This window comes from Bombina bombina, chromosome 6 (genome assembly GCF_027579735.1).
Source record: "Bombina bombina isolate aBomBom1 chromosome 6, aBomBom1.pri, whole genome shotgun sequence".
Lineage (NCBI taxonomy): Eukaryota > Metazoa > Chordata > Amphibia > Anura > Bombinatoridae > Bombina > Bombina bombina.
Genome location: NC_069504.1, coordinates 601,865,388 through 601,886,353, shown reverse-complemented (window position 1 = coordinate 601,886,353; position 20,966 = coordinate 601,865,388). Strand labels below are relative to the sequence as shown.

The 20,966-nt window shown below is 39.2% G+C and overlaps 1 protein-coding gene across 4 annotated transcripts in view; it reads left to right on the top strand.

Annotated features, from left to right (window-relative positions):
* ASB7 (ankyrin repeat and SOCS box containing 7) overlaps positions 1-19,266 on the top strand; it is a 131,067-nt gene extending 111,801 nt beyond the window's left edge. For all 4 annotated transcript variants that reach the window (XM_053717599.1, XM_053717598.1, XM_053717597.1 and 1 more), the window contains one exon: positions 18,284-19,266. In XM_053717599.1, the coding sequence (XP_053573574.1) occupies positions 18,284-18,423 (140 nt within the window). In that variant the 3' untranslated portion in view covers positions 18,424-19,266. The remainder of the gene's footprint in view (positions 1-18,283) is intronic.
* The last annotated feature ends 1,700 nt before the right edge of the window (positions 19,267-20,966 follow it).

Genomic DNA, 20,966 nt, shown 5'->3' with positions numbered 1-20,966 from the left:
AAAAAATATATAGTTTCTTTCTTAAGACACAGTGAGTCCATGGGATCATCAATTACTGTTGGTAATAGAGGCAAAGAGCACCACAGTTAAAACTGTTAAGTATCACTCCCTTACCCACAAAACCCCTGTCATTCTCTTTGCCTCTGTCAATGGAGGAGGTCAAGTTTTTGGTGTCTGAAGAAAATTTAATTTTATTATTACATGCAAGATTTTTTGGGTCTAGCCGTACTCCATGTTAGTCTCTTTAATAAGGGCAGTGGTGGCTTTTAAGAAATTAAGAAGTGTAAGGGGGGAGTGGACTTACTGAAGTTTTCCTAACATTTGTGCTGCCCTATTATAGAAAATCAGAGCATGTGACTTTGTCCTTTCTTTCCTACAGGTCTCTGTGAGTAGCTGTGTCCTTACATACCTGATAGCTGTCTACATGGCGGACAGCTGATTTGGCAGGTAAGTGCCTATTTTCTTCCAGGATGGGGAGACTTTGCACTTACAGTATTATCTGCATTTATCTTTTTTGGGACAAATAATCCTTTTGTAAGGATTGGTGGGCATGGAGCAGGGCATTGTGACTGAGACTTTGTTTCCTTTCAGGATAGAAAGGGTTAATTTTTAGAGGCACTTATCTGTTTGCTTTTTCAGCTATTTGAGGGGAATTAATTAATTTAACTTTTTTAATTTATTCAATTGATTCAGGACTTATTTTTATATGAGGTGCAGTGTTTGTTCTATTATTTACTCAGAAGCAGCTCGTTTTGCTTAAGATTTTATTCTTTCTCTCTCAAGCAGGGTAGAGTACGTTTTGTTGCTCTATAGTGTAACCAGGTTTCCTGAGGTTTAAAATTTCTTTTGTTTTCAAAGGGTTCCGGAGCGTATCATAGTATTTTGGTTTACTCGTTTACTGTGGGTATCAATATTTTCCCTTGCAGAGGGTCATTAATAAAGGCATTTTTATTTTTTCTGTGAGTTTTAGTGTGATCATGTCTGATACAGAACAAGAACATGATCAGCTTAATGCATGTCTTTTGTGTTTAGAAGCTTAGATTGCTTCACCTTTGCAATTCTGTTCCTCATGTGTTAAAAAGACTTTACAGTGTAAAGGAAGAATTTTGTGTGATGAACCTAATGTTTTTCAGGATGATGCTGTTCAGGTACTACCACAGCCTTCTCCTGTAACATCCCAAGCCTCAATAGCGTCACATGCAGTGCCCTGCGGTTCCTCTATTGCTCTAAGTGGAGCATATTTGAAAGCAGAAATTGCCGCACAAGTATCCTCAGCGGTGTCAGCAGCGTTAGCTGCTTTTCCTATGTTAAAGGGAAAGCGTAAGATTAAAAGGAACTCAGACAGCAAGGTTTCTGATAACATTAGTTAGTCTCAGATGGCCCTTCCTCTTAAATCTGATGAGGAGGATGCCTCAGACCTTTCTGAGGATGAAATCTCAGCTACGTCTACCAAGCGGGATCAATCTAAGCCCTCTAGAAGGTTAATCAGTCTTGGCATAAGGGGAAGCCCGCAGCTGACTCTAAATCTGCATGAAGGGTTTGCCCCCGATCCCAGACTCTTGGGCTGTGGACATAGTTTCACAGGGTTACAAATTGGAATAAAAAAACTTTCCTCCAAGGGGCAGGTTCCACCTTTCGAGATTATCTGCAGACCAGATAAAGAGAGGGGCATTCTTGAAATATGTTGAAGATCTCTCCTCACTGGGAGTAATTGTACCGGTTCCAGTTCAGAAACAGGGTCTGGGGTTTTATTCCAATCTGTTCATGTTCCCAAAAAGGAGGGAACTTTCAGACCGATTCTAGACCTAAAGTGTTTAAACAAATTTCTCAGAGTTCCGTCTTTCAAGATGGAGACAATTCGTTCCATTCTTCCTTTAGAACAAGAGGGTCAGTTCATGAGGACCATAGATCTAAAGGATGCTTACCTTCATGTTTCCATTCACAGGGATCATCACAAATATCTGAGGTTCGCCTTTTTGGAAAGGCACTTTAAATTTGTAGCACTTCCGTTCGGCTTTGCTACAGCTCCCAGAATTTTTTCGAAGGTTCTGGGAGCTCTTTTAGCAGTGGTCAGGTATCAAGGTATTGCGGTGGCTCCCTATCTGGACGACATACTGATCCAGGCGCCATCTTTTCAACAAGGAAAATCTCACACAGAGATCTTGTCTTTTCTTCGCTCCCACGGTTGGAAAGTAAATCTGGAAAAGAGTTCCCTTGTTCCAGCCACATGGGTAGTTTTCTTAGGGACTATAATAGACTCCCTAATGATGAAAACATTTCTGACGGAGGTCAGAAAATCCAAGATTCTCCTCTCCTCTTGCCTTTCACTACATTTTTCAGTTCGACCGTCAGTGGCTCAGTGTATGGAGGTAATTGGACTAATGGTTGCTTGCATGGATGTTCCTTTTGTTCGGTTCCATTTGAGAGCTCTGCAACTATCATGCTCAGACAATGGAATGGAGATCATGCAGATCTATATCAGAGGATACATCTGGATCAGTTGATGAGATACTCTCTCCAGTAGTGGCCATTTGCCCTCCTTCCTCAAGTCATTGCTCGTATCAAGCAGGAGCAAGCATCTGATTCTAATAGCTCCTGCATGGCCACGCAGGATTTGGTATGCAGATCTGGTGGAAATGTCATCTCTTCCGCCTTGGAGACTACCTCTGAGGAAGGACCTTATACTTCAGGGTCCCTTCCTTCATCCAAATCTCGTTTCTCTGAATCTGACTGCTTGGAGATTAAACGTTTAGCTCTGTCTAAGCGGGGGGTTTCTGAGTCGGTCATTGAGACCATGATTCAGGCTCGCACACCTGTCACTAGGAAAATTTACCATAAAATATGGCGTGAATACCTTTTTATTGGTGTGAATCCAAGGGCTACTCTTGGAGTAGGGTTAGGATTCCTAGAATATTGTCTTTTCTCCAGGAAGGCCTGGAGAAGGGTTTGTCAGCAAGTACTCTGAAGGGTCAGATCTCTGCTCTGTCCGTTTTGTTACATAAGCGTCTGGCAGATGTCCCAGACGTGCAATCTTTTTGTCAGGCCCTGATTAGAATCGGGCCTGTGTTTAAGTCGGTTTCTCCTCCTTGGAGTCTTAACTTGGTTCTCAATGTTTTGCAGCAGGCTCCGTTTGAGCCAATGCATTCCTTAGATATTAGGTTGTTATCTTGGAAGGTTTTGTTTCTGGTTGCTATCTCCTCTGCTCGGAGAGTCTTGGAACTTTCAGCTTTGCAATGTGATTCACCTTATCTTTTATATTTCATGCCGATAAGGTGGTTCCTCGTACTAAGTTAGGTTTCCTTCCTAAAGTTGTTTCAGATAGAAATATTAATATTATTATGTCCTATTCCTTCTTCCCATAAGGAACGTTTGTTGCACAACTTAGATGTTGTGCATGCTCTGAAATTCTACTTACAGGCGATTAAGGATTTTCGCCAGTTCTCTGCCCTGTTTGTTTGTTTCTCTGGAAAGCATAAAGGTCAGAAAGCTACAGCTACTTCTCTTTCTTTCTGGTTGAGAAGTAGAATTTGTTTGGCCTATGAGACGGCTGGACAGCAGCCTCCTTAGAGGATTACAGCTCATTTTACTAGGGCTGTCTCTTCTTGGGCTTTCAAGAATGAAGCCTCTGTGGAACAGATTTGCAAGGCGGCAACTTGGTGGTCTTTGCATACTTTTTCCAAATTCTCCAAATGTGATACTTTTGGAAGAAAGATTCTTCAAGCAGTAGTACCTTCTGTTTAGGTTACCTGTCTTGTCCCTCCCTAATCATCTGTGTCCTCTAGCTTGGGTATTGATTCCCAACAGTAATTGATGATCCCGTGGACTCATCGTGTCTTAAGAAAGAAAACAAAATGTATGCTTACCTGATACATTTCTTTCTTTCTGGACACGGTGAGTCCACGGCCCCGCCCTTTATATTACAGTTTTAATTTACTAAAACCTCAGGCACCTCTCCACCGTGTGTTGCTCCTTTTTCTCCATTTCCCATCGGTCGGGGGGTTTGCGGGTAAGGGAGTGATACTTAACAGTTTTAACTGTGGTGCTCTTTGCCTCCTCCTGCTGGCCAGGAGTGATAGTCCCAACACTAATTAATGATCCCGTGGACTCTCCATGTCCAGAAAGAAAGAAATTTATCAGGTAAGCATACATTTTGGTTTTAAAAAAATCCAATTATTGCATGGCATAAAGAATGCAAAACAATAGATGTCTCCCCTAATTGCTCTAAATTTCTTCCATTAATAGGTAACCTAGACTTTATAGAAGGGATAAATTCTAATATTTTCTTTCAATGGAAGAGACACGGTTTAGAATATGTCGCTCAGCTATTTGAGACCAATTGGGGAACAATTAAAACTTTTGATCAGATCAAACAACAATTCAATATTCACAATAAAAACTTATTTGCCTATCTTCAAGCTAGACATTACTGCTCCTCTTTTAAAAATAAATCCAAGCCAGAGCAATAAAAGGATATTGAAACTGGGCTAAACCTCTTTAACCCCTTAAGGACCAGCGACGTACCTTGTATGTCGCTGGCCTTTTTTTGGGACTTGATTGCTTTATAGCGTGGTCTTGCCACCAGCGTTGAGACTGCTCTGTTCCACAAAGCCTGCTGGAGGGATGGAATTAATAGCGTGTTCTTGCTAGACTTGTGCTATTATGTCCTGAAAAAACCCTTAACGACCAGTGACATACAGGGTACATTGTGGTCATTAAGGGGTTAAAAAAGGGTATTACATCTATTTCTTACTGGTACAGGCTAATAATAAATAAAGAAGGAAGACGTAATATTAGAAAATTATCAGAAAAATGGGAAAAAGAGACTCTTATAGTAAGAGAAGAGTTACTTTGTAAAAGCATAGAAAAAGTCAAGAAAGCCACCCTATTTTCTCCATGGTGTGAATCCCATTTGTCCCTTTTGAAATTGTTAAATTCTGCATATATTACTCCAGATAAACTCACAAAATGGAATCCTTCTAGACCAGTCGCATGTTATAGATGTAGCCTTCTGGGAGCCGCAGTCTCACATTGTTTGGAATTGTGTCCAAAAATTAAGAAATTCTGGGTCGTGATCAAGCATATGGATCTCCAAAATAACGAATTCCCCGATTCAGATTAGTCTATTGGACACACTCTTTTTAAAGGGCCATGAAAAAGGACTCCCTAATGTAAAATGTATTCATTTTGTTATTTTATGCAGCCATAATGTAATCTTCTCAAGCTGGAAATCCTAAGAGATCTCCAAGCTTCATAAAATTTAAGGAATTAGTTAAGAACAAAATAATAGAACAGTATGATGCTCAATACAATATAAAGACCCGGATTTCCACCACCTGTCAAAAATGGGGAGACCTTATAAGAACTCCCCCCCCAGAGTTACAGAAACAGTTAATTTCTCCTTTTTTAGATACAATATATATACAGGAAGCCATTTTAAGAGGAGATTTTCAGATTGGTTAAGTTGCAAAAGAAAATGTTTGAGTGAGAGGGGAATATATTTTTCTTTTTTTTTCCTTCTCATTACTGTATCTGGTATTGTCTGCTTTCTAATGTTACATTTAGTACAGATATGCATACTTGTTATTTTTCATTATGCTCTCACTTAGTATATTTTTATACTAGATCATAGAAGCAAATGTGATGATATACCGATAAACTGTATTCTTTTCTTCTTAAACGGGAAGAGTCCACAGCTGCATTCATTACTTTTTGGAATTCAGGAGGAGTTGAAGACACCACAGCCAAATTCTTAAATACCTCCCCCACTTCCCTCATCCCCCAGTCATTCTTTGCCTTTCGTCACAGGAGGTTGGCAGAGACGTGTCAGAAGATTTGTATATAGTCTCTTATGGAGGGTAGTACTCTTCGAAATATGACAGGAGTCCTGTCAGCCTCTCAGTGAGAGCTTGGATGAATTTTAGAGTCCTGAGATGCAGGGAGAGTCTTCTGCGAAACCATCCCAACTCATGTTAACAGCTCCTTGGCAATCAGCGTTTACGAGTTTTGCTGCCTGCTTTATTCTCTCAAGTCCATTTCAGAAGTGAGGCTACTATCTGTCACACTTGAAGGGCCATGTTCCTGTTCCACAGTGTAGATTCTGGTAAGATCGTTTCATTTTACTTTGATGTAAAAAAGTAATGTAAACGAAGAAGTCAGGGTCTCAGTGGGACTCCTTTATCTTTATAAGGAATCGAGGGTTAAACCTGAGGGGGGTTATTGAACAGGGGGGACTTTAATCATGTTTGTTATGTGATACTTTCTGCTAATGTATAGTGTTTTTTGTGCTCGTGGCTAGATCGGAACATAACAGCCTTTTCTTGTCAGGCTGCGCAGCCCTCGTAGACCTTGGCGTGCTTTTCTATGGCTTGCACAGTGCACCTTGTGACGAGGCGTGGTCACGCTTCTGTGCTCCATTTCCGTATTCCTGACCGCGTGGCAACGGAGAGAGTCTGTTTCGCTAGCTGTCATGGTCTCAGGAGGAGGTGAGTGCCCCAGCCATTGGGGGTGTAAGGTGACATTTTTTATTTTCTGTCCATTATTTCTATATCCCAAGTTATGGAGGATTCTGACTTTTTGGAGACGGATGTCTCTGTTTCAGATTCTACTTCTTGTGAAGAGTATGAAATGGCCCTGGTAATCCATGCTCATCAGTTATGTTCCGAATGCCGATCTAGAGTGTTCTCTTCTCCCGTTACATCGAACTTAGAGTCCACTGAGCCATCCGCCCCTGGGGATCCCATATCCCATTCGGCATGTCCCCTAGAACCTTCTTTCGCTACGAAAACAGGTGTCCCTAATGCCGTTACCCCTTCTCGGAAGGCAGCTTGTTTCCTCCTGAGATTACAACACGAATCCGCATGGCCATATCTATGGCCCAGGCGCATTTGCATCTTCCAGAGGAGGTGTTGCTGAGATACTGTCCGCGTTATGCTTAAGGCATGGGATCGCCTGGGTCCGATCAGTCATCTGGGGAAGCGGTCTCCTCTGAAGCTTCAGGGGCCAAACCGTCAGGGTCGTCAGTTGCCCCGGCGGAGGCACGTCTTGCTTTTCGTTATAGGCTGGCGCACCTTCGTGTCCTGCTATGGCATGTTTTGACGTTGCTGGAGGATCCCAGTACTAATAGGTTAAGGGATCCTTGATCTTCTCTTCCAGACGGCAAGCTGGGTTAGACGTGTGGGGATGATGTTAATCTCCTGGTTGTCTTCAGTTTTCCTTTCTTTTTTGGTATCCCAGTTCTGAGCTGTGGAAGAATGGGGTCTATGATTGGCTGGTCCCGTTTGTGTACCCATTCTTCTTGGGCGTTCACCTGCGGGTGCTGCTCTTCTTCTTTTATTTGATCCGGTTAGTATGTATTTTATTTGTTTTTTAAGAAGCTCATGTCTGTTATGATCTCTCTGTTGGGGAATATTTGTTATCTGGAATTTGATACTAGCGATTTTGTGGTCGCTTGGGCACTTCCGCGGAAGTTGCATGTTAAGGTGTTAGTACATTATGTCTTTAAATCCGTTTATTTAGTCCTTGCGGGCTCCTGATAGGGCGCCATTTCTGTTCCTTACTGGCTGGGTGGTGAGTTGCTCTCTCGGTTGAGTTTATTATTCTTGGTGTCTCTTCAGATCGAATAATCTTTGCTTTTTGCTAAGAGTTTTCGTGAAGTGAACCTTCCATGGGCTCTAATTTTTTGAGGCTCCTCCCTTGCAGGGCTAAAACATAGTAGAGGAAACCTTCGTTCCCAAACATCTGGCTGGTTCTCGTTCTGCCTTTGGGTGGGGCATCAGGGGATTGTACTCAGTCCTCATTGTCCTGTTCCTCATGGGTGGGGTCCAGAGTAGATCCTACTAGGGATCAATCTAGGCGATTCCCTTTTCTTCTGTTTTGAGGTTCTCTTGGAATCTGTTTTCCTTGATGACAGTCTCTCTCTTCCTTCGGGTTGAGGTTGATGGGCCTTTTTTGTCCCCTCCCTTGGGGTTGGCTTTGGGTAATCTGTTTCTGGAAGTTAAAACCTTTTGGTTATTCTACTTCCGGGATCTTGTCTGCTCCCATATTTTTGGTAGATGTACAGATTAGATTGTCACCCCCCTCTTTCCAGTGTCGTCCCTGCTTAGGCGTTTGTGGGTTGTCTCCTGCCAGGGGCTAGGTTTCATGCTCCTTCCTCAATCATCAAGCTGTAGAGGTGTCAAGGAAGTGGATCCTGAGGATCTTGGAGATTTCTGTTAGCTTCTCTACCCAGTTTCTAAGAGAGATGTGGCATAGTGGTTAGTTCCACCGCACCTGAAGCAGGAGGTGGTGGGCTTGATCCCAGATAAAGCTCCTGTTTCTCCTCCGTCTCTGGTGACAGCTAGCATTCCTAAGCAGAGTTTTCTGTTTTCTCATTCGTTACTTAGTCTTTGGACTTAGTGATCATTGTCCCTAGAGCCTTAAGGCCTTCCAAAGTGGCTGCGTGGATTTACCATTGCCTATCACCCTTTATGTTTGGAGTTGTATAACTCTGTGGGTGTCCTAAGTTCACTGTGTATAGGACATTAAGTGAAAAATTCAGTGTCCAAGGTGTCTTGGATATTACTGTGATTGCAAAGTCTACTCCGGATGGGGTAACCTAGTGGTTCCTCATGGGTTAGTAAATATTGAGCCGGCTCCAAGTTTTCGGGGTGCCCGGGTTTGTCCTATATTTGACCGGAATTTTGGTGGTCTGTATCCAGATCCGTTAGGATTGTGTCCGGCCTTAGTGGTCGGATGATTTTTCTTTCGCCAATGTCCTTTTGAGCTAGTCTACAGCTTACGCTTCAGCCCCACTGTGGTAAGCCTGATGGTTAGCTTAGCTGTTTATTGAGCAGAAGGTTTGCAGTTTGAGATCAGCTGCAGCCATTTGCACCTTCATTGTGTGCTAGCAAACTGTTAAGTTCTGGCTTCGCTTTCCCTCCCTTTGGGGTGAATTGGATATCTCGTAGTATCCACCTGGTGCTTGGAGGTATTCTTTATTCCTCTGTTTAGTGGGGTTGTTCCCCCTGCCTTATGTGCGGGATGTCAGTGTGTAGGGATGATCTTTAGTGCTATGCCTTTACTGTAGTACAGTGGAAGGTCTCCTTTTGGAGTGCCCTCTGTCTTCAGGAAGGGGGCTGTGTCTGGGTTCTGGAACCCAAGCTCTTTGGGGGGCTGGATCCCTCCCTTCTTCCTTCAGTTCCTGAACAGCCAGCTGTAGTAGCCTGATGGTTAGCTTAGGTGCCTAGCAAGCGGAAGGTTTGTAGTTTGAATCCAGCTGCAGCTACTTGCACCTTTAATGTGTGCTCGCAAGCTGTTTATGATTCGGGGTTCTTTTAATCCCTAAGCCATTCGGACATTATCAGTCGATTTGGTGCTGGGTCCGTTGCCGGAGCGAGAGTCAGGGATCTGTCTGATCTGTGGATTTTAGCCGTGTATCAGTTATTGTGGACCTTCTTTAAAGGGACAGTCAACACCAGAATTTTTGTTGTTTTAAAAGATACATAATCCCTTTCTTACCCATTCCCCAGTTTTGCATAACCAACACTTTTAACCTCTGTGATTAACTTGTATCTAAGCATCTTCTGACAGCCCCCTGATCACATGACATTTTATTTATTATCTATTGACTTTCATTTTAGGCAATTAGTGCAGTGTCTGCCACAATCCACGGGCGTGCTCACAATGTTATCTATAGGGTTTACCTGAACTAGCTCTCCCCTGCTGTGAAAAGCAAATACAAAAACATGTGATTAGAGGCGGCCATCAAGGGCTTAGAAATTATCATATGAGCCTTCCTAGGTCTAGCTTTCAACTAAGAATACCAAAAGAACAAAGCAAAATTGGTGATAAAAGTAAATTGGAAAGTTGTTTCATGTTTCAAATAGGGCATGTAATTTTAAAGTTTTTTTTGGACTTGACTGTCCCTTTTAAGGTGAGGCTTCGCGGTGGATCCCTCCTCGGCAGGCAGTTTTTTCTACCGGGTTTGGGTCCTTCCTTTCCTCTGTTTGGTAAGGTCCTGTCCTGCTTTGTTTCAGAGTTCTTCTCTGAAGAAGGTCCTGTGCGGCTGCATAGCTAGGGTGGCGACCCGTTTATAGTTAAGTCCTTATTTGTAGCAGGACGCCTATGGCTTGGAGGAGCATATTCAGATATCTGATACTGTTTTTCAGCGGCTCCCAGGGACGGTTTTCATTCGGTTGCTTATTCTGGGTGTGAGTAAGCACTCTGTGTAGGGGAGGGATTTTTCTTTCCTCCTTTTCAGTTCTCAGGACATTTCTTGGTTTGAGGTGGGAGGGGGTTTTACAAGTCGTCTCTTTGCTTTGCTGGGTCGGCAGGATCTTTTCATAGGTGCCCTGTTCCTCCTGGTTTACTCTCTTGGAGTTCCTTTCTCATTTTCCCTTTCTTTTGATCGGGGGCGAGTTTATTTTGGGGGCTGCGTGCCTGCGTCTCCTCAGTGTCCTCTTAAGCTTGGGTATTGTTTTCCCAAAAGTAATGAATGCAGCTGTGGATTCTTCCCGTTTAAGAAGAAAAACTTAAATTATGCTTACCTGATAATTTTCTTTTCTTCTGACGGAAAGAGTCCACAGCTTCCTGCCCGCGTTGTATTATAAGGGGCGGCCATATTTTTTGTTTCTTCTGGCACCCTTTTTACCCTGATATTTTTCCTACTGTTCCTTGTTCCCTCGGCAGAATGACTGGGGGATGAGGGAAGTGGGGGAGGTATTTAAAGGGACATTAAACCCCAAAAAATGATTTCATTATTCAGATAGAGAATACAAATTTTTAAAAAGTTTCCAATTTACTTTGATTATCAAAAATCTTTTATTCTCATGTTATTCTTTGTTAAAGAGATAGCTAGGTAGCTATCGTGCACATGCCTGAAGCACTACAGGACAGGAAATAGTGCTGCCATCTAGTGCTGCTGCTAATGTATAACATTGTTACAAAACTGCTGCTATATAGTGCTGCAGACACGTGCACACTCTTGAGCTTGCATTTCTGCTTTTCAAATAAGAATAACAAGAAAACAAAGAAAATATGATAATAGAAGTAAATTAGAAAGTTGTATAAAATTGTATGTTCTATCTCAATCATGAAAGAAAAAAATTGGGTTTTATGTCCCTTTAAGCCTTTGGCTGAGGTGTCTTTGCCGCCTCCTGGTGGCCAGGTTCTGAATTCCCAAAAGTAATGAATGCAGCTGTGGACTTTTCCCGTCAGAAGAAAAGAAAATTATCAGGTAAGCATAATTTAAGTTTTTTTGGGGGGGTTTCTCTCTTTTTCTTGTTTTGCTATTATTTTATGTTTATGTATAAAACCCAATAAACTATTAATAAAAGAAAAAGAATATACTGAGGATTAAATTCTCAAATACAAGATAAATATGCATTTCAAAAGAAGAAATGCAAATAAGATACAAATATACTAAGTATGATCCTAATTTGTTGTTACACAGAAACTGTGAAAGCATAATCCAAATTTGTAAAATCACAATCCTAAATACACTGCTGTATACAAAATAGTAAGTGCCAAGTTTAAATGTAATACAATTTAATTTGAACTGTATAAAGTGTAAATGCAGCAGAACTCTCACGTCATGCAGTGCTATATCTCAATGGGCTGTCATAAACAGAAATGCAGGGAATGCCCCTTTCGAAAAGTAAAGCAAAATTTACCTTTTAAGAATTTCACTAGGGATCTCACAGTGCTGGAAGATGATTTTAGATCATCTCACCTAAGTGGAGATCTTTAGATCATCAGGTCCTTAGAGAGGAAACTCTACTGTCTGTCAGTTTGATAGGCAGGAGGGCATTCCCATCCTATTTTATTAAAGTGCCGACGCATGAAATAGTCTCTTTTAATAAAACAGTGCTAAGGGCGACCTCCTAAACACTCCTAAAGCACTTCAGCAAGATGAAGTGCTTTAGGGGTCTGGAGTGTCTTTAATGGTACTATGAATCAGTGGGAGGATTTAAGGAGACAAAATATTATTCTTTTGTTATTTGTGGGGGTTGCCTGTTCTCATGTACTGGCTTTTAAAGGCAGTTCCTTATAGTTCACCTCTTCTTAATTTCATAAGGATTTACTCGCCTTACTGCTATTGTATAATATATGACTAAAGGTTTATCCTGAAACTTTGTTGTTGTTTTATGGATCCTTGCACTAGGATAATGATGGACATTTTTTTTAAAGCAATTGGTGTTAGTACAGTTTTGCTGATCAATTAGGAACAGTGTAGCTGAGGAATTTTGAGCATGTTCTTTCTTGCAAGTCTTTACATCTAAACATTTGTCACATGGTCCCAGTATATCAGTATATTTACCCTGTCATTTTCTTAGTGAGCAACCTTGTCAGGATTTTAGGGACATCCATGACCTGCACACATAATGAATACAATAGCCAATACCTCTTTAATTTGCCTTTTGTAGTTCTCTCCGTGCTACTGAAAGCTAATTTTACTAGTAGGAGCCGTTAACTAGTTCTGGTCTTGACCTCTTCTTCAAGAGACAAATTAACATATCTATAAAAGATCTTGCCCTGAAATGTGCAACTGACTCCTCCTTATTCTTCATGTCTACATTTTATCATATAAATGTCTACGTCTTTATGAAAAAGGCTAAATGTTATCAGTCAGATGAAGTTGGACAGAATATAGCTGCATTATGTTTAGTTATAACAACGCCAAAATAGTTATGCAGCATCTCTATACAGGAGGGATTCCTGCACTGTTCTGCTCATTTATATAGCTTTCTCCCATGGGCCTAACATGATGCCAACAAAACGAAGATGTGATTGGTTAGAATTAGCATGGCTACATCAGTTGGCACAGATTGCCTTATGAGCACCTGCCTTACTGCTATTTCCATTTTCTGTTCATCATATTTTTGAGGCTGAGTAATTGTAGGGGGCTGAGCTCATACTTGTTACAAATTGGTCATAAATTCTTGTAATATTCATGGTTGGGTAGTCATGGAAAGATATGCCAGTCTGCAAGTCAGGAATAATACAATACAAAACAGCAACAGACTAACACTCACCGGGTGTGATTTTACTTCCTCTAAATCTTGTTTGTATTGTACAGTGTTGTTTTTTGGCAGCGGCACTGAGGGAATAAAACCACAGCTTTATTCCATTTGAATGGAGCTTTATTGAATCTGTATCATTAATGAAGACATTTAGTTGAAAATGGAGTTGCTTAACGTAAATCTGCATATAGGTTATCTGTTTTAGGCAAGTATATTTGGCAGGTAACTAATTTTGTTATAAAGAAAAACTTTTAGTGTTTGATCTTCTTTCATTGAGTGTTTTAAAAAAAAAAACAATAAAAATCGCGAGAAGGGGGCAAACATTAGTAGAATGGAATTGTAAATTTAATGTAATGTGAGGAATGATGAGAAGTACTGTTGCACAGAACTGATAGCAAATGTTTAAAATCTAGTTACAAACTAAGTTAAACCTATGGTAAGGCAGTAGTTCCCTTTGCCTTGGAGCATCTGAACAGGTCTAGCAGCCAAAGTGGTAATCAGTGACTCATTTGAGCTCTTTTGATTGGGATACCACTGTGCCATTTGTATGAACATTGTAAAATCTTAATCTGTTGAGGGCTGAAATGGGGCAATTGGTCACATGACATCTGTTTCATTGTTAGAATACAAAAAGCTCTAAGCAGATGTATTTATCTATTTATATGGATTTTACATTTTATTTCTTTTGATACACTACATTCTTTTTCCGTAACTGCACATGTGTTCATGATATATCTGTGTATTAGTTTGTGATTGGTTAGCAAGGGTTCTTTGTTCTGAGGGACAGGGAAATCATTTAGAAGAAATGCATAAAACAATATACTCATTTAACAAAATAAAGCTGCGGTTTTCATTACAAAATTGTTCTCCAATATGAAGGTTTGTAATCATGTAGTTTACAATTTGGGTTTCACAGCCTCCAGCCATGATCTGCCTTTTCTATAGAATTCCTAATACTGATTCCTGCACTCCAACAATGTTGGTCACTTGTGTTTTGCAGCAACTTTTTTTTTTTTTTTTTTTTTTTTGCTGTCATCCTCTAGTTTTGGTTCAGCCAAGAATGAGTAAGTGCCCCTGACAGTGGTTTTTAATATACCCTACACTATTAATAATGTTATTAAGTTGCTTAATATAAAAAGAGGCTTAAGCCTCAGGGAAACAATTGTTAAGAAAACTTTTTAAGAGCCTTATTAAGGAGCATGACAGGCGTGTGGTCAGTCTGGGATTACGCAGCTGTCTGGACAGGTCGCTAGGGGATTAAAATGAAGTTTACAATCTACTGGTAAACCTCGTCCCACAATCTTCAGAAGAAACTAGTGTTCATGCTATTTTCATGCATGTTACAAAAAGTCTTTTACAATACTAGTTCTAAAAGAAAGTTCAGTAATATTTGCTTGTTTTGCCTTTTTAAATACTATAGCAAGAAAACATAAATGTCTTGTAAATTGCAAATCATTTACTGCATCTTTTAATAAACTATCAGCCAAGTCTAAACCTTGTTTAAAACAAACGACTTGTTTTCTGCAATTGTTTTTCAATAGTCAAACTCCACTCACCACTTGCTTAATTTGGAGGAGCTAATCAGGGCTTGAGTCTACAGACAAGGCTAGCCACAATCATTAATTTAGTATATTGTGAATGGTTTTGTGGTTATCTGTTGTAGCCAATTTGGGAAAGATATGTAGCATGGTTAGCCGTGGGTAGTCAGTAGGATGTATTTCCATCTTTAAGAATAATAAAATCCACTATTTTCAGAGCTAAATTAAATGAAATGGGGCAAAATCAATAAAGTATATTGCAAATTTGTTTTATTTATAACTAAACAGTTTGTATTAAAATCTCAAGGTCCCTTTAATTGTTCTGTGCAGTGGGTTTAACATTTTTATTTGAGATATAGGAGTCTACAAGAAATAGACAAAACGGCTGCACACTTTTTGCTGCCTGACTACATTGTTTATCTATATATGTAGTGTATTTCTATTATTATTATTTATTTATTTATAAAGCGCCAACAGATTCCGCAGCGCTGTCCATGGGTACAAAGATAAAAGTACAATACAATATAAAAGACACCAAAGTTTAACAAACAAATACAGGGAGAATTGAGGGCCCTGTTCCCGTGGGAACTTACCATCTAGATGATGTAAATAATTACAAAAAAAGGGTGCCGGCATTAGTTTGTAGCAACTGTGGCACATATATTGTAATATAAACTCTTATTAACTGAATTAGAACAGTCTCTCCACATTATATAAGAAAAAAACAACAACTATTTAACAATGTAGACGGTTACTAGCAATCAATTAAGCAAATTTCAAGCCTATAAACATTGAAATATTAATCTAATTAGTCTAAGCCAGTGGGCTGCAAGCAACCTTTATATAGGCTCTTTTATGGTACCAAGCCATACATGCCCATTTTGTGTTTAGCCACAGAAAACCCCAAATCTCTTTTACAACCCCCCAGCACTCCCTTTCCATTTCTAGTTTTCTCATAATCAACTCTCTCTTAAAGGGACACTAAACCCAAATTTTTGCTTTCACGATTCAGGTAGAGAATACAATTTTTAATAATTATCTAATGTACTTCATTCTTTAGATATCCTTTGCTGAATAAATAGCAATGCACATGGGTGAGCCAATCATACGAGGCATCTATGTGCAGCTATCAATCAGCAGCTACTAAGCCTATCTAGATATGCTTTTCAGCAAATATCAAGAGAATAAAGCAAAATAGATCATAGAAGTAAATTTGAACGTATTTTAAAATGGCATGTTCTTTCTAAATCATGAGAGAAAAAAATGTGGGTTTCATGTCCCTTTTAAGGACACACAGATTAAAAAAAACATACAAAAAAAACTTGATCCTAGACTAGTATAAGACTATACATTATTGTGCATGCCTTTTGTGAACTCAATGGAAATGTTTTTGTTGATAATAATAATAATACAGGTAACGGTTTGGATTTCTGAATATTTATATATTTGCACCTGTAAAATAATATTGTATGTAATTTAGGCAATATTTACATATGATAATACATCTTATATATGCAACCTAAAGGTAGTTTTGTATAAGTTTTAATACCTTTGTATCAGTGACGTGCAGTGACGTCAGAGGCTGGTGAGGCAGTGGCTAGGATACGCCTTCATTCTTTAGATATCCTTTGTTGAAGAAATAGCAATGCACATGGGTAAGCCAATCACATGAGGTATCTATGTGCAGCCACCAATCAGCAGCTACTGAGCATATTTAGATATGATTTTCAACAAAGGACATCAAAAGAATGAAGAAAATTAGATATTAGATGTAAATTGGAAAGTTATTTAAATTTGCATATGGGTTTCATGTCCCTTTAAATGGTGTCTTGGAAAACTGGTCAACTTAGTAAACATCTGATTTTAGTCTAAAAGGATTGTAACAGAAACTCTTGCCAGATAACACAATGCTTGCTCTGATTATGAGATCTAGAAATCCATGCCCATTAAAATATGTTTAAAACATACTTTTTACTTTAAAGGGACATGCCACCCACATTTTTTCTTTTATGATTTATAAAGAGAATGCAATTTTAAACATCTTTCTAATTTACTTATATTATCTAATTTGTTGAATTCTCTTGATATTCTTTGATGAAAAGCATATCTAGATATGCTCACTAGCTGCTGATTGGTTGCTGCACATAGAAGCCTCGTGTGATTGGCTCACCATGTGCATTGCTTTTTCTTCAACTAAGGATATTTAAAAAATGAAGCAAAATAAATAATGGAAGTAAATTGTAATGCTGTTTAAATTTCTATTCTCTATCTGAATCATGAAAGAAAGATTTTGGGTTTAGTGGCCCTTTAATGCTGTAAATTATGCTTATAGATTCTTTCATTACATAAGGGATGAGAGAGTCAGAGGGGGAGGAAGAGAGACAGAGAGAGAAAGAGACCATGGGGAGAACAACACATAAGGAGAGAGATGGATAGATAGAGACACACACACACACACACACACACAAGGGGTGGGGGGGGGAGAGGGACCACTGCATTTTAAAGTAATAAAACAGCAGAGCTACAGAGAGTTCAGAAAATGAGTCTATAATTTAGTGTGAAGTACAGAGGCAAGCTGCTATGTTAGTGGGTGTAAAGTTTGAGTAAACAAAATACAAAAACAACCCTGCTGTAAAAGAGTAAAAAAAAACACTAAACCACATTCATTAAATTATCATTTTCACTAACAGAATCCCTTTTTAGTAAAATCTTACTTCAATAAGATGTGGCTGAAACACTGCTCTCTGTGCCTCTTTTCCTGCTCTGTAAGGATTCAGGAAGTGACAGTGGCACATTCCACTGCACTTAGAGGGGAAGAACAGAACTCTCTTTTTCACTTTAGCAAAGCTAGCAGGTTCACAGGACAGCAACAAAATATATGAAAGTTGTTTTTTTCCGTTTTTGTTTTGTTTTATATGATTTAACATCCAGCCCCAACCCTAAGTTCCACTTACTAATGCCTCTCGCTGGATTGGTTCAGCCCAAATAGGACTGCCTCAAATAAGCAGTTAATGGGCAATGCAATTATCTTAACCACTTGCATCCAGTAGGTGGCGCAGCATGTTGTGTAATGGTGGGCAGACCTGCTTGTGCCTCTGCATTGCACAACATATAGCTGTGAGAAAAAAAAATGCTGGGGAAAAAAATACAATTTTTTTTTTTAAAGCCAATAAAAAAAAATATATTTTTGCCCATATGAGAGGTGAAGCACTGCCTCACCTGCCTCTAGTGACTGCACATCACTGCTTTGTATACATTGTACCCTCAGAAAGATATTACCTTTCTGATTACAGTACTGTACTATTTATTGTTTTAAATAAATATAGACTACTATTTGCATTTTAGAGCACAAAACCAAAGATACAGACAGAAAATAGTGTAGCTTACTGGCAGAGAAAATGAGTCTCATTTAATTATTTTAATTTTAAAAACGACTATTAATGAAAGTCTGGATTTTGGAATAATTCTGGATTTGGGGGTTTGTACCTGTAATAATATCCTCTTTATTTATAATAAGCCCTGTGATATACAAGGGTACAAGAAGACCAGACACGGAAAGGTAGACTGGAACAGAATTATATGGTTCAGCTCCCAAGAGAGCAGCCGCAATATATGTAGCCTTGTTGAATGTTATATAATCAAATATGAGCCACTGATAATTAATGTTGGTCTTATGCTGTAGAAATATAGCATAGAAAATGTTTACTATACGACTTCCTTTTGACTTGCTTTTTTTTCCCCATACAGGGCAACCCCGGTTTCTCCAAGATTTGTGTCGGATTAAAATTCGCCATTGTATAGGACTGCAGAACCTCAAGCTATTAGATGAACTTCCCATTGCCAGGGTCATGAAAGACTACTTGAAACACAAATTTGATGATATCTGAGTGTTTGGGTTTTTTCCACAGCAGAAGAGACACCGAGACTACTTCTAGGTGTGCTATTCCAGAATGTTGAGGGACGCTATTAACTTGCACAAAGTATATCCTATGCAATTTCTGATGAAAGATGGTGTCAGAAGGCAGATATACACACTTTTTGTTTTAATATATTTTTTTCGCCTATTATGTTGTGTGATAGAAAAGTCTTAACATTTTGCAGGATGTTTTTTGTTTCAAGTTTGGAGGTCCATGCTTTCAATTTCACATCAATAAAATATTCACAGGATTTTTTGTTAAGGGTTCTGAGGAGAGAGATTGTGAAGGCTGAGTTATCCCCCTCTTCAAATTGCCTTAGCACATGTGAATGTAGGTGCTATCTTGGCAGCCCAGTTTTCTCCAAATCTAGGTCCAAATGTTGTAAATTATTCGTAAATTAAATTAATTTCTTCCCCTGCTGATTATGAGCCCTTTAATGCCTTCTTGTAGAAAAGGCTTAAGGTACAAAGTGTTCTCAGTGCTATTTTTTAGTGCAGGGGACATTTTGTAGCCACTAAATCCCTGCACAACAAAATTATTTCTAATCTATTTTCTTTATGTAAGAGGACGCAGAACAAATCAGTTTATGGAACCAAAATAACTTGGTTGCTACTTATTTGCTTCTTTTCCTCCCATGCAGCAATGTTTTGTAACGAGTCTTTTAGGCAGCTTTATGTTTGCAGTTTAAACATAGATTTAAATTTTTTTTTTCTCTCCTCCGCTGTGTGACTTGTTTCCTTTCATGTGAATGGTGCTATGGTGTCTTATTTATATACATAAATAATAAAAGTCACATTTTGAGAAAATCAATAAGTCTAAATTCTGATGGATTATGGAATGTTCCACACATAACCCTCAAAAAAAAGTTTTTATGTTGGTTTTTTTTTGTTATGTTTTTTTTTGTTTTCTTCGCACCTACTTAACACTTCATTGTATTGCTGTATCTAACATACTTCATACTAAATCTGTTGCATTTCGTTCTGGCAACAAAAGATAAGTTAAATGCTATTGTATTTGCAATTCAGTGAATACTACATCATAAGCAAGGAATTTAAAAAAAACAAAACGTATTTCATAGATTAAAAAGTTTATTAGCTTGCGAACTTTGCCCATGATACCACAACAGATGTCATGAAACATATAACACATGCTGGTTACATTAGGGATTTGTACGTAGCTAGGAGAGCATGGAAGGAATTGTATATTGTGTCCCTCTGTTCCTAAACAACCTCTGCCTCCTCCTGCAAAGCTTTTTTTTTTGGCTACATTCCCTATTTGAGATATCTAGTTTGGGCAGAATTTTTTCTGGCGTGACCCATCTGCAGGAACAATAATTTACACCTCCTTTTGGTACTTTTCCCTGTGTATTATTTAATGCTCTTTTTTTAGTAAGTTTCACAAATGAGACTTTTGTTTATTAACCTTTTAAGTGACAGCACTAAAAGTGTTCATATGCTTAACGTATAAAAATACAAATGTAATGTCACGTATAGAAGTATAGTTTGGAAGAAAATGATTTTTTTTTTTAAAAAAACTATCTTTTCGTACTTTAAAATATCAAGAACTACGTTGAAGCTTTAGTGAAGTCTACTTTTCTGTTACAAGATATGACGAGTCCACGGATTTCATCCTTACTTATGGGATATCGCCTCCTGGTCAGCAGGAGGAGGCAAAGAGCTCCACAGCAGAGCTGCATAAATAGCTCCTCCCTTCCCCCCCAACCCAGTCATTCTCTTTGCCTGTGTTAGTGATAGGAGTGAGGTAAAGTGAGGTGTTAGTTTAGTATCTTCAATCAAGAGTTTTTTTATTTTTAAATGGTGCCAAAGTGTACTATTTTTCTTTGGAGCAGCTTCTGCAAGTTATAGCCTTTTGGCTATGGGAACTGGTGGGGTTTTACCCTCACTGCGCCTCCCATTCTTCTGCTGTTCTGCTGTGATGGCCTTAGATGAAACATAACTAAGACCCTTCTGTCTTCACAGGACCTCAGAAGGAAAAGAGAACCTCTTGACACTGTGAATTATCATGCTGTTCCTCAGCATGGAGGTAAGTGCAGTCTTTTATTCTGGGACACAACATATATATCGGAATTTACTGTACTTTGCCTTTTACTTATTTGTTCTCTATCAGAGCAGAGATTGGGGGATAAAAGGCTTCTCTTTAACAATATGCAGATTCTTATTAATTAAAACGAGAACCGACACATTGCTTATTTCCTGCAGACATTCTAGATGGGGTTAACTAGAAGCTCTGGGGAATGGATGGTGTTTAGGCACTATTTTCGTTATTGGGCACTCTATGTTTAATATAGGTGTAAGACATAAGAAGTGGCTGACGCGGGAGATTATGGCATATGTATTAGAGACTTGGCCTCAGTTAGACTCCGGTTAATGGCGGTTCAGTATGTATATACTCCACGGAGCTGAGGGGTTATTTTACGCCCACGAAGGCGGGGCTTCTTTTTTCGCGCACTTACTGCGCAGTATCCCTTCTGTTCAGGCACCGGATGGCAGCAT